General features: G+C 40.9%; 2 protein-coding genes across 6 annotated transcripts; one reads left to right on the forward strand and one right to left on the reverse strand.

Moving 5' to 3' along the window:
- Positions 1–725: 725 nt before the first annotated feature.
- SLC35E2B (solute carrier family 35 member E2B) lies at positions 726–10,512 on the reverse strand. Of its 5 annotated transcripts, XM_090123165.1 has the most exons (13): positions 10,341–10,512; positions 9,679–9,799; positions 8,576–8,686; positions 7,108–7,239; positions 6,479–6,719; positions 4,732–5,259; positions 3,960–4,095; positions 3,674–3,801; positions 3,274–3,394; positions 2,997–3,050; positions 2,561–2,633; positions 1,807–1,952; positions 726–987 (listed from the first exon to the last, which is right to left on the reverse strand). In XM_090123165.1, exons 6-13 carry the CDS (start codon positions 5,054–5,056, stop codon positions 741–743), a joined length of 1,230 nt encoding a protein of 409 aa, XP_089979291.1. In that variant the 5' UTR covers positions 5,057–5,259; positions 6,479–6,719; positions 7,108–7,239; positions 8,576–8,686; positions 9,679–9,799; positions 10,341–10,512; the 3' UTR covers positions 726–740. The 5 variants fall into 5 exon arrangements, with proteins under 5 accessions (XP_089979291.1, XP_031469322.1, XP_031469319.1 ...); XM_031613462.2 differs by lacking the exons at positions 8,576–8,686; positions 9,679–9,799; positions 10,341–10,512 and adding an exon at positions 7,757–7,870 and having other exon boundaries at positions 6,479–6,622; XM_031613459.2 differs by lacking the exons at positions 8,576–8,686; positions 9,679–9,799; positions 10,341–10,512 and adding an exon at positions 7,757–7,870.
- LOC116242621 (uncharacterized) lies at positions 7,853–15,618 on the forward strand. Its single transcript, XM_031613468.2, has 9 exons — positions 7,853–8,004; positions 8,088–8,151; positions 9,112–9,265; positions 10,520–10,665; positions 11,951–12,127; positions 12,363–12,476; positions 13,012–13,098; positions 14,151–14,298; positions 14,757–15,618. Exons 1-9 carry the CDS (start codon positions 7,985–7,987, stop codon positions 14,786–14,788), a joined length of 942 nt encoding a protein of 313 aa, XP_031469328.1. The 5' UTR covers positions 7,853–7,984; the 3' UTR covers positions 14,789–15,618.
- The last annotated feature ends 136 nt before the right edge of the window (positions 15,619–15,754 follow it).

Consider the following 15,754-nt stretch of genomic DNA (forward strand, 5'->3'; position numbering starts at 1 on the left):
AGATTTTGGTGATAATCTGCAAGCAACTGCAAATATGTACTTCAGCACTGTTTACACAGTGCAACTGTCTGTGCATTTGCATTTCAATACTGTAAATACATAACCAGGATGAAATATTTCCCTTTTGAGTTTCAGAAAAAAAAAAAGAAGACTATCTACTGCTAGTTTTGTAGTTGGAAATAGTGGCTCATTGTGCTTTGAGACATGGACTCATGTCTGTAGTTTACTTCAACGAGGGCTTTACCAAAATAAGCCATTTGCTGAGACATGAGCTGGGGGAAGGGAGGGGTTCCTTCTTCCAGCTCTGCAACACAAACAGATAATGGAGGATGCACCATACAGTAACTAACACTTTGAAATTTCATTCCACTGCAAGAAAGCCAAATACAGTGACGGGCCAAAGTTTTCACATTGTTTTCTTGGGCAAGGAGGAAGTAGTAATTTTCCTACAAGACACCAAAGTTCTTTCTCTAATATAGGCTTGTGTGGTTTTTTCGCAGTCAAGAGATCAAAAAGCCCACGTTCACCACATTAAATAACACCAGGCCCTCTGCTGTTTCAGTTTCTCTGAAAATCAAGGCTTCCTGGGTTCTCGTCATCATTCTCTCTCTGCTTCAAGTCCCAGGCCTGACTTGCTGTGAAACTCAAAGGAACCACATCAGCGTCAACAGTTGCAGAAACAATCACTTCTGGGAAGAGTCCCTTTGAGTTGCACTATGTTGTAAGAATAAGTGGCCGTATCAATCATATGGTTTCAAATCCTTGGCAATCAGTGGCTCAGTATCTTCAGCTGTACTTGGTGCAGGCTGTGGGGCTGCAGCTGCCAGGCTGTGTATGGTTTCCTGCTGATGCTGCTTTGCCTTGTTATAAAGCAGAACTCCCACCGTCACTAGAACAGTCCCAATGGCTGAGAGGCTTGTGATTTTGTTACCAAACACAATAATACTTAGCCAGATTGACAGTGCGTGCTTCACAGTACTGGCAACACTGGAAAGGAATTTCAGAAGTTAAGGCTAAAGAAAGCTCTCCCGTATCCTACACACAATCATGTCTTCATTTAGGGGGATCTCTCTTTTGCTTGCTTTTTAAATACCAATCAGGTTCCACTTTTCCTAGTTCAGCCAATCCTGTAGCCACACTGCTTGTATATTGGTACTAATATCTTCAAAGACATTTTAATTTAGACTTAGTAAGTCACCTCAGAGTTTGGTTTCTTTGTTATTTTTAAGCATGCAGAACAGCATTAGCAATTCATTTTTATCTAAAACAGACACTCAGACAATATCAACAGAACACCACCAACATAACTGCCATTTCTGGGTGTGTTGTTACTGTTCATGTATTCATCACTGCACGAGAATTGTGCAGAAGCCTAACGAAGCTGCCCATAACTGACAACAAAAGAGGAGCCATCTTCAAAAGACACAAGTATTACAGAAAGAGTAGCTCGTCGTGCTGGTGTCATGCCTCAGAAACAGTTGTACAGAGCTGACTGATCATTTTCTGTACTGCAATTAGCTATATATAGGTTATTATCACCTAAACACCTTATTATCACCAAAACAAATGTCAGCACCTGTTCCACAGCTTCAACAGCACGTGCCAAATGCTGCTTTTCTCACACTACGAGCAAGTACTCCAAAAGCTTTTCATGATGTGGATGTGAAAAAATTAGTTCTAACATTTCATACGTCTGTGCATTTACTTATTTCTTTGCACAGTGCCCTTACTACTTAGTTTCTAAGCAGAAATATTGCATAAGAAAAAAAAAACATAAGTGTTCCTGACACAGAAATAAAGTTTTACCTGAAAGTCACAGGAGAAATTTTTCCCATCAGAGCATAGGCTGTAACACTTTGCAGGTGGAACAAGACTCCATCTATTAAGAGAAGTACAACTACATCTTGGTTGTAGCTAAAACTCCTTCCACTTTTCCCAATCACTGGAACATCCTAAATGCAAAACAGAGGCTCTTAAGAGTTTAGCTCATAACCAAGTCTAAAAACCAACCTAGCCATTATTATCATAACCAGGTATTAGTTTTACATTTAAATATCAGCATAACAAGATCTGAAACATACAGGACATCCATGTCCTCCAAATTTTCCCCCCAAAAGATGAAGAAACTCTCTTTTATCTGACTGCATTCAGACTGCCAGTGAGATCTTTTCAAACACTGCATGGCAATGAAATGTCAGAATGCACATTAGACTTACTTCAGCTCAATTTTGCTTTCAGAGTTTGTACTCCAGCATGCCACATGAATATTGGCAAAAAGTCAGCAAATTCTTAAGATTTGTTGTTCAAGTCTTTAACTAAAATTTTAAATGCATTTATGTAGACAGACAAAATAATTTCTCTCTAAAACTTGGAAATAAACTCAGGCTTTCTGGGTCAGCTGCCATCTCACATCTCTGCTAAACTATTGCTTTTAGTGTTTCTCCAGCTTGTGCAAACAAAAGATAAAGCTCTGGTGATGAAGTGATTCAAGTAAAATGGGGCGAATTAAAAGCAAAGCTCACAAGTAAAACATAAATTTGCATTAGCAAATTCAAATTACCATGAAAAATATCCAAGCTGGAATAAGCATAACCACTGCAGCAGCGCTTGTATAGAACTGAAGCTCTGGGGCCCTACAAAAAGACAAACAAAAATGGTTAAGAGTTCCTTATTTCACAGGGCTGAAGAAAGCTGCATCAGATTTACATAAAAACCTCATCACAGTATTGATAGACATCAAGAAGTGCTAACAAAAAAGCCATTACCAAGCTTTGCAGACAACATTGCATTGTGTTCTGCGTTGGCCAAGACAAACTGCAGATAAAAGGCCAAAGTTTTCAAGACCCAAACCAGCTGTAAAATCCTGCAGTAAAATTCACATTTACTGAGCTGATGATGTTCACAGCAGCTTAGTCCAATATAATCACAAATGCATGGTTTTCTTATGCAGCCTAAGGTCAATCCATAAACCAACCTGAAATGTTTGAAATACTTACGAAAATCTGTATTTATCTCCACTGAGTAATTTTTTGGAAAAGACATTCTGCAAACTGGTAAAGAAATAAAAACACAATGTTTACGAAAACTCACAGCAAAAAGAAAGACAAATCCACAATCACTTGACTTAGTTTATTGTGTATGGAAATATCGAAATAAAAAACTTTTTATTTTCCTAGTTCCAAAGGCAGAAATAACTACAGGCAATGATTTTATTCAATCTATCAAGAAACATAACTCCTTTATTCCACACACAGAACAGCTGCTATGACTTACCAGTCCATTATATTAGTAGATAAAGCTGCCGAGAAACCTAGAATGTTGAAACTGATTTCAGTAGCTGTACACAGAGCTAGCCCACCCATAACTGGAATGAGAGAGAGATTAACCAGCAATCCTGCAAATGAAAAGAAACAACAAATTAACGAGTTCAGTCACTATACTCCTAATGCCGTACATGAGATAATAGAGCTTTAAGTTTTAGTTTCACCACAACTTCTTTATTTTGAAGGAAAAATAATTTGATCAGATTTACTGTTCTACCAGAATGACTTTTCCAGCTGCTTGAAACTGTCTGCCATACTTCAGTGACATCCCCCTGCCCACAGCCCAACAAGTGACAGTATTACACAAAACAAATATTTTTAAAAGGAAATTTAAACACTGAAGTACTCACCAGTGTATTCCCCTAATATCATCCGAGACATGATAACAGTAAAAATAGGTGCGGAACTTTTAACTGTCTCTGCAAATGAAACTGCCACATTTTTCAAGCTGACGAGCCCTAGGACCACTGTTGCAAATCTGAAATTGAAAAACACAAGTTAAACAGAAGATAAAACACAGCTTTAACAGCTGCACTCTATGAAAGCAAGAAAGAGAAGGAAGAGAGCATAAAAACAGTGCTTCAGACCAGAAAAATGCAATGAGCCAATAGGATAGAACTCTAATTAAAGGTTTACCTCATCAGTCCAACAAACAGCATTATCATGATGAAATTGGGTGGGTAAGAGATGCGTGTTTTGTGCTGGTACAAGCAGCATGGAACAAACATTTTTATACAGCCAATAAAGGTGGTTGAAAGCATTTGAACAGCACCTAAAGAGATGGGAAAAAACATCAGGTGATGATGGGAACACCACATATTAAGCAGCATGAGAGAATTTTGTAAACAAACTGGTCTGTAGTGACGCTAGACTTGATGAATTTTCACAACAGCTCTTTACTTTTACAGCTACCAGCAAGGCAGCAGAATAAATCAAATAGCTCAGTCCACAGATAAAATGCTTTTTTGTTTTCTTATTAAAACAAATAAGGAAAAATAAGCCCAGTGAATAGCAGATGTCACAGAGGGCAGCTTCTGCATTTTTACATAAAAACTGTTAATCAAACAAGTTAATCAGCACTAGAGACTATCAACAAATGACTCAATTTTATTATATTTTTCAAGAGCCCACACTGCCCTTTGGCACAGAAAAGTGAACATTTAATTACATTTTTTGTTCTCAAAACACTCTTACAGCTCCTGTCCTTCACCATGTGGATAGATGAGAGGAGGGAAGGGCAGGCTGTGATCACACACACAGGTTCTCAGCCCCAAGATCCACCCCCACATCTCCTAACTCGGTCCTTCTGAGAAAGCAAATTGTTCAGCTGAAGGGAACTTTACATGCAAGGATCTGATATAATCAAATATTTTACTGGAATTGAAGCATAAAAGAAAAGCAGGGTTACCTAGCATGCTGGGCTCTCCTTCCAGTAAGGAAAGGATGTATTTGTTAAGAAAAAGAGTGCAAAAGCTGAAGAAAAACCACAAAGTGAGGTAGATGAGAGCATGAGAGTTCCAGATGCCCAAGTCTGACTCAATGACCGTAGTCTCTGTGATAGTTATTTTCAGAACGTTCTCTTCTGGCACGCTATCACTCCTAGCAATTACAAATTTTTCACTCCTGTTAGCAAAGAGCGAACCCAAATTAAATAGTGATTTTCCCTTTGGCTTTTCTTCAAGGAGAGGAGGATTAGGTTCCTCCGGCGTCTCAGCACTTGTCACAGTCGACATACTGACAGAACAAAACTGTCTGTCCTTAACACAAAGCAACACTGACTTCGTAGGGAACAGTACGTGGAGGGAAGAAAAATATCATGTGATTAATCTTTCATATCCAGTGGTCTTCAAAAGTGTATTTGGTCCTCCAAATAACATCCTGTATGAAAATCAACTTTAGATGCCTCTTCATGTGTTCTATTCCATTCTTTTTCTACCTAAGAATGAAAAAAAAAAAGAAAGAAAACCAAATATAGCAGTGCACATCAATCCCTAATACTACAAAAATATCACATTCATTCTGAAAGATAAAAAAGACCTCACTACCCTCTCTTTCAGAATGTATTTTGTACTGCTAACATGCCAATGACCTTTACTTTTCTCAAGTTAAACAATCTTTGGCATCATAATGCTAACAATGTCCAAAGAAAGAAAGAGAACCTGAGAAGCTTAACTGCATTATTAAAACATATGACCAGAATTAAGTGCTTTCTATTTTGCAGACTGTGTTTTATGAGCAAAAGCAATCAGAATTAATCAGATGATTATAAAATGATGAGTCATCTTTTGCTCCTAGATAAAGAAGCAGTAGAAGAAATGAGTGCTGACAAATCTAAAAGCACATTTGCTGGATAGGCAGTATGGAAGGCCTTACATGGTTAAAAAGCAATTACTGGGGGAAGCTGATCACTGGACAGCTTAGTAAGGCTCTCTGAAATAAGACTGTAATACCACAGTGAATCAAAGAATGGCAGTACAGGAAATAATTAACGGCAAGCAAAAATAGCAGGGTTCTAACAAGAGCTAATGCACCTGCCCTGATTTTGCTAACATATGAACAGCATCCGTTATTTTCTTCATGATTTTGCAATGTTTGATACAAAGATGTTCAAAGAGTTAAATACATTGTGTCATTCATTGCCATATCCTACTGTACACTGAAGTTTTCCATTCCTAGTGTACGCTATTTCTCTTATTACAGCCACACAGGGAACATTTCCACCCCATCACCTTGTCCCTTTCCATTTTAGCAGGAAATCATGCCAGTGTGACATTGAGGTACAACACTTCTGCACATTTGTGCTCAACCATATATTCACATTTACCCCACATAAAACAAAACCAGCCCACATTAAAAAATACGCTCTTAGTGGATTTGTTCCAACAACCTGATCCTTGATTTCTCCTCTTTCAAGCTTTCACGAGAAACAAACAACACAAAAATTACTATACATTCAAAACGGTTAATTACCAAAACTTTGCTATTATTTTTTTCTATTTACATTGATCAATTAAAAACAAAAACAATTAAGCCCAACAAAATCCCCACGTTGGGCAGCACCGGGGTGCACATTATCGTATTTAACATCACCAATTCCACTAGTGGTAAGAAGCAGAACAGCAATAAGAAGAAAACCACACCTCTGAATTACTGACCTGCTGTCTTACATCAGCTGGAAAGCTTTAAATTGGCTGAAAGAACTCTCCATCTGGAAGTAATTCAATCCTCCTCCCATAAGAGCAACCAGCAGCTGATGTTTACCAATAGATGAAAACGTGGCAGTAGCTGGTAGACTGTTTCTGTTGGATTACACACAACATGGAATCTTCCAGCTCACAAGAATGAACAGCATGCAGTGCATTTTAAACTCTTCCTTCTATCTTCTCTCATTTTAAACTACATTGCCAATGAGAAAAAAAAAAAAAAGTGTTGTGCTAAAGGTGAAAAAATTGGGAGCATAAACTTTGAGAGTATCAAATTTTGACTGACGAGTAGCAGCTAATTGTTTAATACAGCCCAAGTCTTCCCTTCGAACTGAAAGGCTAAAATTATTTAAAGATAACACATACAGTGACAAGGAAAAATGCAGTAATGCGAGGAAATATAACCTAATGAGAGGAAATATCACCTTTTTCTTTTTTTAAAGTTACACATACTATGCCTGGACACAATTTATTGCGAACATAAAAGATAACATTTCCAGCACCAGAGATGCTGGCGTGGCACACAGCCACGTGTTTGGATGCAGAACTCCTTGGCAGTGCACTGACCTCAGTGCAGGTACCTGTTAGTCAGAAGCTCTCGCTGTGCTGTCAGCAGTGGAGCACATTCTGCCCATCGCTGTTACACGTCACCCAGCAGCCCCTGTTAGCGTTCGTTGGACAGGCAGAGCTCGGGGCTTCAGCATGACCAGCATCTGGCAGAAAGACAAGGCGTTAGGAAGGAGAGGTGGGAAGAACCGCGGCTTTGTCTGTGCATAAAGATGGATGTCTTCTTTTGGTGGTAGCCACAAAAAACGCGAGCAGCTAGAAGAGGTCACTTGTGAAACCGAGCTTAGCCGGGCAATGAAGAGAGGCCGGGATGCAGACACGCCCACGTGCCCTCGGCAGCTCAGCATCCGAGCGAGCAGCCAATGTTATTTCACTGAACGACAACAAAGCACAAAGACGCGTACAGACCGCAAACACCATCTCAGAGCTTCTAACGTCTCCCGCACGAAGAAAAACGCTCAAAAATAGCCGAACGTTTTCCCGCACGCCAGCGGCACTCCGCCCGCCCCTCGCGACCCCCGCGGCCGCCCCTCGCAGGCAGCAGCAGCAGCAGCCGCCGCCTCCCGCTTCCCTCCCGCCCGCCCTTATCCCGGAGGGCTCGGAACGAAAGGGAAGGAGGCTGCGCTGACAGCCGGCCGGCCAGCAGCGCTCCGCCCGCCGTACCGAGCCGCCCTCCCGCGTGCGGCACAGCCCGGGCGGCCGCCGCCCAAAGCTGCGGGCGGGAGCGGGCCGAGGGACGGCCCCGCATAGAGCCCGGCACCCAGCCGTGCCCAGCCGCCCCGCGCCGTGCGGGAAGTGACGTCCCGCCGCCCCGGAAGGGCGGGCGCTGCCCGGCGCGGCTGAGCCGCCGCAGCCATGTAGCTGCCGTTAGCGGAGGGCGGCGCGGCCGGGATGGAGCCCGCCGAGGAGAGGTAGCGGTGCGGCTACGGGTGCGGAGCGGTGCGGCTGTGCTTGCGCCCCGCCGTGACGCCGCCTTGTTTCTCTCTCCCTACAGCGGCCCCGCGCTGCCCAACCTCACCCCGCGGCACCGGGAGCTCGTCCCCACGCCCTGCGGCCCCGTGAGTAGCCGGGCGGTCCCTCGCGGTCAGGCCCTTCCCGCAGGAGAAGCGCATCCCGCTCAGCCTGCGGTCGCGGTGTTAATTACAGTCATTTGGCAGCTACCGAGGCCCCAGGGGTACCCGTGGTTTCTTCGCGTGTGCTTTCGCTGGAGCTCATTCCTTGGCTGCTTTTCATACCTGCTGCCGTGTGTTTATGGCTGCAGAGCAAGCCCGGTACTAAACAGGCACTGCCCCCAAATGACTGAACACCAGCCTCGCTCCAAAGCAAGCAGCACTTTCTCGATTACTTTTAGTTACTTGGTTTTGCTTAAATTAAGCCGTGTTTTCAATGCAGTGCATGGAAAACTTTGTGTATAAGGATGTTTTGTACAGCAGCATTGTGACTAATGTAAGACGGTAGCTCAGTAACAGTGCCATAGCTGACCTCTGCCTCCAGGTGACTCTCCAGGGCCATGTGTCACTGCCAAGGGAAATCCAAGCTGTTCTGAGCGTGGTGCCATTCACCAGCAGTTCATCTCTCTCGGGGATGCACAGGCTGCACAGAAAAAAACATCTCATTCAAATCTTTTGTCTGCTTTCAAGTGTGACTGTTTCTCTATGATCTTCTAAAAGTAAAAATCTTAGCAGTGTGGGTCCCCAGGAGGTTACTTGCTGAACATTACTGCTTTGATAGGCTTATATCTGGGTGTTGCCAGATTTGATTCTAGGAGATGAAATTAGAGCAGAATACAGTTTGCAGGGATGAACCCGAAAAATCGAGGCTGAGATCACTTATCAGAGGAAGTTGGAGTTTTCCCTCCCTCAGCACTTTTGCAGTTTCAGTTCTATTGTAAAATGTTTCTCTTCCCTTTTCCCAGGGAAACCCTGGTTGTCCATCAACTCATTTGTTTTAATGCATTTCTTAGGGACAGCAAACAGGTCAAACAGCATTACAAGTTTAAAAATTCTCTTCCTTTACAGATCAAGCCTTGTTCAGAGCTGTCATTTCCTGTGAAGATCTACTTCTGCGTGACTATTTTGTCTCTGCTCAGTGTTATAGGGCTGACCATAGAGACGCTCGTTCGACAGACTGAGGAAGATTTCACCATTTCTCTTATACAGTTAGTTGGAGTTGGTAAGAAACATACCCACCGTGCTTTAAAACAAAGCAGTGCCAAAGTAGTAACTGAGGAATGCAATGAGCACAGAGGTTTAGGTCACAAACAGACCACTAGAAAGCTATTTCCAAGAGGTTTGATTTAATTTGTTAAACCTTTACTTTTTGAAAACTTTTTATTTGTCTCAGAAATGTTCCTGTGCCATCTCTGCAAACAGTGGTCAGGAAAATGTTTGTTTCCAAACTATTTGTACAGACTTCTGTTTTAGCAGCTGAACTTATAAAACAAGGAAATACTGTCTGACATCTTTCAGGTCTTCCTGAGGTCACAAGCACACAAAAAACCAAATCACGTGATTCATTCTTTGATTTGCTGACCATTTTTTTCATCTCAGTTACTTTAATAATAGCACAAAAGGAAGTAAACTTACCTTAAAGTTTGTTTAGAGCAACTGAAGTTATTATGTTACTTTGAAAACATTTATGACCCACGTCCCACGCTAACAGGGCTGCATTATCTGATCTGATGTGCTGAGTCCAGGAAGTACAACTCTGGGAAAACAGAAAAAAACTGTTACGTTGTCCATGGTAAGAGTGAGCAAATGTTTGCAGGAGTGACCTAGATAGGAACAGCCTGTGTTTGTGCAAGGAAAGCCTCTTCCTTATGTGTGTGGTCGTTGCAGAATAGAATACTAAGGTATGTAGCTTGTTGTATTCCATAAAAACATCACCTCAGAACTCTCCTGAATCAGTTCCTTTCTGGACTATAGTTTGGTGTTTTAAACCACGTGCAGTGGGCCAGAGCCATGAAAACAATCCTGTGGAGGTATGTGTGTGAGCAGTACCTTCCTTACTGGTCACTGGAATTACTGTCACTGGAAGGATTATGTAATTTCAGTTCTTTAATAAAATAATGTTACTTAATTTCATTTGAATATACTGTTCAACAGTATAGTTCTAAACCAATAAAAGATACCACAGCTGCTGGTTAGTTTGGATAGTTGCTATTTTCAAATCATTAATTCAGAAGTGATTTAAAAGCCCAATGAATTATTTCATTTTTTGTATGGTACACACAGGAGAGAGTACTCACAGCATCTGAACAATCGGATGCAGGCTCCTTGGTAAGAATGAAGATATGCTTTTGATTAAGGATTCTAAGTTGCACAATCTTGATACTTCCACTTTGTCATCTGGATCAAGTGTACTGAAAAATAGCACCACGTGCACTCTGTGCTCACTTGCTAACTGACTTTTCCTTCTCCTTCCCAGTGTTCTGTGTGTACTATGTCACTAGAGGAATCCTGCAGGAGAACCGCCAAGAGCTCATTGTCTTTGTTCTTTCCATCCTGCTAGTGATGTTTCGATCCATTATCAATTTCACAGTTCTCCCTGCTGAGCAAAAGCCAAAACTCCTGGTTAGTCCCCTGGTTTTAATTAACTTTGCTTTACTCTAAATCTTGGATGTAAAAATCTTAGAAAGGCAAGGCACTTATGGTAAGGGCACTGAAAACAGAAAATCAGGCCAAATTATTCCTACCACCAAATAACAAATTGCACATCTCCACAATGACAAATCTGTTCCTCTGTACAGTTCTATGGGTTTCTTTATGCAAGTACCTGAAAGTAACATCAATATCAAATAATATTACTTACACAGAATTACTGCAGAATGTGTTGCCATCAGTTTACCTACCCTGCATCAGATTTTCACCCATAAAATAACTGGCCCAAAGTCACACAAATGGTCTGTATGCAAGGACGCAGTCACTAGCAACTCATAACATCCACAAATGCAACACTGTGTTTTTAAGAGCAATAACCTGCTGCAAGGAAACAAAAAGATAGTGTTAAGGCAGGTACTGCCCATCCAGATTATTTGTTTATCTTCCATAACAAAATGTAAAGAAGGAATGTACTGTGTTACTAACTTTAGTAGTTCAACTTTCCCCTGCCGTGCTTCTCTAGAAGTCCTTCCCTTTCATGTTTGCATACTTATCACAAATGTGAGGAAATTCCTTCTTCCCTGTAGTCATCTAAAAAATATTTTTTGATGGAAGAGATTACAGTCAAGATAGGGAGATTACAGCAACGCAGAATTTTCCTCTTCAACTGCTGATCAATTATACAATTAGTTAAATGTCCACAGCAAACAGAGTTGACAGTCAATAAGGAACAGGCATTAGAGATGCAAATTACACTGAGGTATGTGTCCTAGCTTTCACTTTATATATTAAGCAAGAATAAACAAGTAAACAAGCAAAATCCGGTCTACAAGATGCACTGTTAAGGAGGTTTTAGTACTATAAAAGTAACTGATTACTGTATCTCTTCTTCCTGAACACAATTTCTGAGCCAGAATAATGCTTACTAGTTTAAACATCTTCATATCAATATAACTATGAAGGACATTTTACACTTCAGCTGTCTTGAGTGTTAAGGGTAACGTAGGCCAAAATAACTAATGTGAATTTACACTTACTACCAAGTGGTTGCATCAAATGCTTGATCAAGCTATGCTTTCTGCCACTTAATGGTGTGGCAAACTGTCATGTTAAACTGTTATTTATTTTAAATGCTATTAATAGGTAGCTCAGTTCTTCTTACCCTTTTATTCCTTCATTTCCAGTTAGAAGATTTAAAGATAGAAACTATCACTGTTTCAGCATGACCAGTCACATGTTTATTTCTCTTTCTCATCAGGCCCGCTTCATTCTCATCCTCTTGGTTGGCTCCTTTGATGTCATCTGTGCCATCATCCTTATTCAGAGTCAAAGCATGATGGCCTTTCGAGTGGGTGGTGCTCTAGAAAGCCTACAGTCACAATACTTCATGCTGAATCTCTGTTTTTCCATGCTGACCTTTGATCTTCAGGCACAGGTATAGAACTCTTCCCCCAGGTTCCATTTTTTCATCCTGTTGAGAATATCTTAGAATTACAGCTAGCTGAACTGAACTGAGAACTTCCTAAAGCAATTCTGTCTGTATGTTACCTGCTAGGTAAGATTAGCCTGATAATGGTAATTTTCCAGCTGTTTTTTGGTGTCAAGTATTTTGGTGAGATAGACAGTCTCACACTAAAAATTTTAGCAAATCTTTGCCTCTTCTCTTTCAGCTCTGCTTGTGTATTCTGCTGATAAGCCTCCATGAGATCACCCTTCTACATAACATCATTTCAGCAACAGGGATTCTCTGGGCTTGCCTGAAAGTGACCGTTAGCATCATCGCAGTAAGTATGAAGCTAACAGCTATGCTATCAAGGATAATCAACTTGTGAATCTAGAAGTTCCTGCTCTCGAGCAGTAATCACAAGCTAGGAAGTCACAGCGATCCCTTTCTGCATAATATTGCTAAGTGGAAGGGATCTAGAATGGAGCCCAATAGAAAATGAGAACACCAACAATAACTAGGTTTAATACAGATCTGTGTCTGTCCCCTGAGTGTGAAGGTGAACCACCTCAAGCTATCATTACTCCTTTTTGAGGGACATAGTTTTATTTTCAGTCCTTCACATCTGTGGAACATACAGATGGGATGACACTATCTTCAATATTTCTACCTCTGTGACAAAGTTAAGTGAAATTATCAACTGTCCTCCAGATTACTGTGAAGATGGATGTACAGACACAGACTGTACAGACCTCAGATCCTTGGGAACCACACCAAAAAGAGGAGTGGTCCATTATTGGGGCAACTTCTTTAAAGATGAATGAGAATTTTCAGTTTAATGTACGGATTTATATATATCTGGTCTTATTTTACAGATTTTAAAAGAACTGAAGCCTCTAGTGTGGATTTTTCTGTGTCAGAACGTACCTGAAGTAGTTTTTCTCATCTACCTGCTTTACACGGTAATCCATCAGACTTACTTGCTTGATAATGGGGAACAAGTCTGGAAGCTTCTGCTTTGTTACTGGATCCTTGGGTGCAAAACATGGTGTCTCTTTCCTGAGCATACACCTTCACTGCAGCTCATTTTAGAATCAGTGAGAGCAGCAGCTATGTTCAGCATCTTTGGAATGTATTTTCCAGATAGGAATCATGTCAAATTGCTCCTGAACTAGTTAGTTAAAGGGAAAGGCTCTGGAACTCACTGCAGCTGGCAGAGTATCTGGAATGATTAGAGAAAGATGAAAGAAAATCTTCCAACACAAGGTACATAGTTCTTCTGAAATGTTCCTCTCCCTCACAATAAGTCTCAAGTGGTACCACTGTTTGACCAGCTGCAGGGTCTGAAGTCATATTTTAAAGAATATCTTACACAGTATCCCAGATGCTGATCTTCATGTAGGCAAAACAGGAGACACTGTAAGCTCAACAAAGCTCAGTGTTGAGCATTTTTTGGCACTATAATAGTGATAAAGCACTTATCACTGGAGCAGCCCAACAACTCCCACAACATGTGGGAAAAGGGGCAAGGAAGAAGAAAGGGTAAAGCTGATTATCCATCACGGGAAGGGCCCAAATGCTATTAGCAGCCAGTACTTTGTTTCTCATACTTCACTCCCAGATACTGACAAAAGTCCATTGGCTACAATCCTTGTGGTTTCATTAAAGGCTGAAGTCAAATCAGGTTCTTCCAATTATCTACAGACCTCTTTGATTTGGAAAAGCACAAAAGGACCACACACTGACTTTGGTGGTTACATTTGTATTGCAGTTAGGAATGAAAACATGGATAAGAATAACGTAGCAATTTGAAAATAGCTGGATCTACTTATGGTTTTGCATAGCAACATCTAAGAGTGCCTAGCAAATGAGGGCACTGGCATACATAGTAAAACTCCTCTCAGATAAAGCTGTAATATAGTCACTTATCACATGACTTCTTCCAGAAATTTAGTGGTTGATTGTATTTTATGGGTTCCAGGATTTTGATTGTTGTGTCTTTATGTTCCTGCAGGTGATAAAAGAGTGGGGCAGAGGGAATTCTTATACTTTAGAGGCTGCTTTCATTACTGGCTCTTGCATTTCTGTTGCAATAAAATCTGTTTTGTTTTGGGCGTTGATTCACGTCTACCGTGGCTTTGGGCAAGGACTAAGAGAAAGAAGTAAGTACTCAAAAAGGTTAACTTAACTAAGAAGTCTGTGGCCTGTTGGACTCACAATGAAGTAGAGAGCTTGCCAAGCCAGGAAAATAGTTAGGAATAGTCACGATAAAAGGCAGGTCTTTATTGCCATCAAGCAGTACTGCAGCCTTGGAATCTACTGGCCTGACAAAGTTCAGCAGCTTGGATCAAATATTGTGATATCTCCTTGAAGAAAATCGCTATTTGTTAAATCCATACAAGAACTGCTGCCATCCAGAAAAACAGATCTGTGTGGAAGAAGTCTCCTCTATACAAAATAGATACAATTCTTTTTTATCATGCTGTGTAAATGTCTAAAATAAGAGGGATAAAGGGACCTACATAGCCACCAGTCTGAAACTACCTGTATCTTATAAAAGGAGGACATAAATGTTGATAGGCATTGTTTTTTACTAATCTACCTCTTCCTTTCTTCCCAGTGTTTTCTTCCTATGGAAGGATCGACTCCTGAGCATCCTAACTGCAGCTCTTACAGAGTGAAAGCATAGCTGAGAAGTTCTGATCAAGTGCATGCATTTGGAATGTAAGATAATGGGTCTGTTTCACAAAGACAGAAGAAGTTGCTTTGAAAAGTGTCTTCACATTTCTTAGCTTGTTTTGTGCTATGGGATTACAGCAGTGCAGCTGATAACAGCTTATAAAGCAAAGTATGCTCATGAAAACAAGAGTAATCCTCTCACACTCAGTGGGTTCTGCTGACAGGACATTGCAGCTTTCACTCACATTCCTGATGTTGCTTTGAACTGTGGGAGGTTCACAACACACATGTGAGTGAGGCACATCATTCATATAAATGCTCATTTTGTTGATGTTCCAACATAAGATAATTTGCACGCCAGTCTTTACTTACTGAGGCTAGAAGTGGAGTGCCTTGCCTCCATTTCTCAGCTCAGACCTGTCACTGAGCAGAGGTCCTAAGAGCTCCACAGTACATGCTTTCTGTTCTGCAATTCATGTATGACTTCCATGAGCTGTTTAGATAACAGCTATATTCTCTGATATCCACTGTGTCTATGTGATTGCTTATCCCCAACATAATAGCTAGAGCTCTTGTCCCTGTTCTGATTTAAGAATAATTCATAATATTTTTTTAAATCTCAGCTCCACATGAAATCTACACAAGGTCATTTCATGCCCTCTAGCGTATCTAACCAATGTGCCATTTCACACACAAAGGTGACTTGAAATAAGTCTCTACTATTGCAATTTAAAAGTTTGGTATTTTACTGATTGGAACCTTTAGCTACTGGTTATGTATTTTTTAATAAAGTTTAAACACAGTTTTGGCATGGGTTATTATTTCTTCAATTAATGCGATGCGTTCAATGGGAAGCTGGTTTACAAAATGAAGATGGAAGAGCTTGAAACTGCAAATCCTGTGTGCTGTGAACCATACTGGATGAAGTAGCTGAAACTG

The sequence above is a fragment of the Phasianus colchicus genome, chromosome 22 (assembly GCF_987193195.1).
Source record: "Phasianus colchicus chromosome 22, bPhaCol1.hap1.1, whole genome shotgun sequence".
Classification (NCBI taxonomy): Eukaryota; Metazoa; Chordata; class Aves; order Galliformes; family Phasianidae; genus Phasianus; species Phasianus colchicus.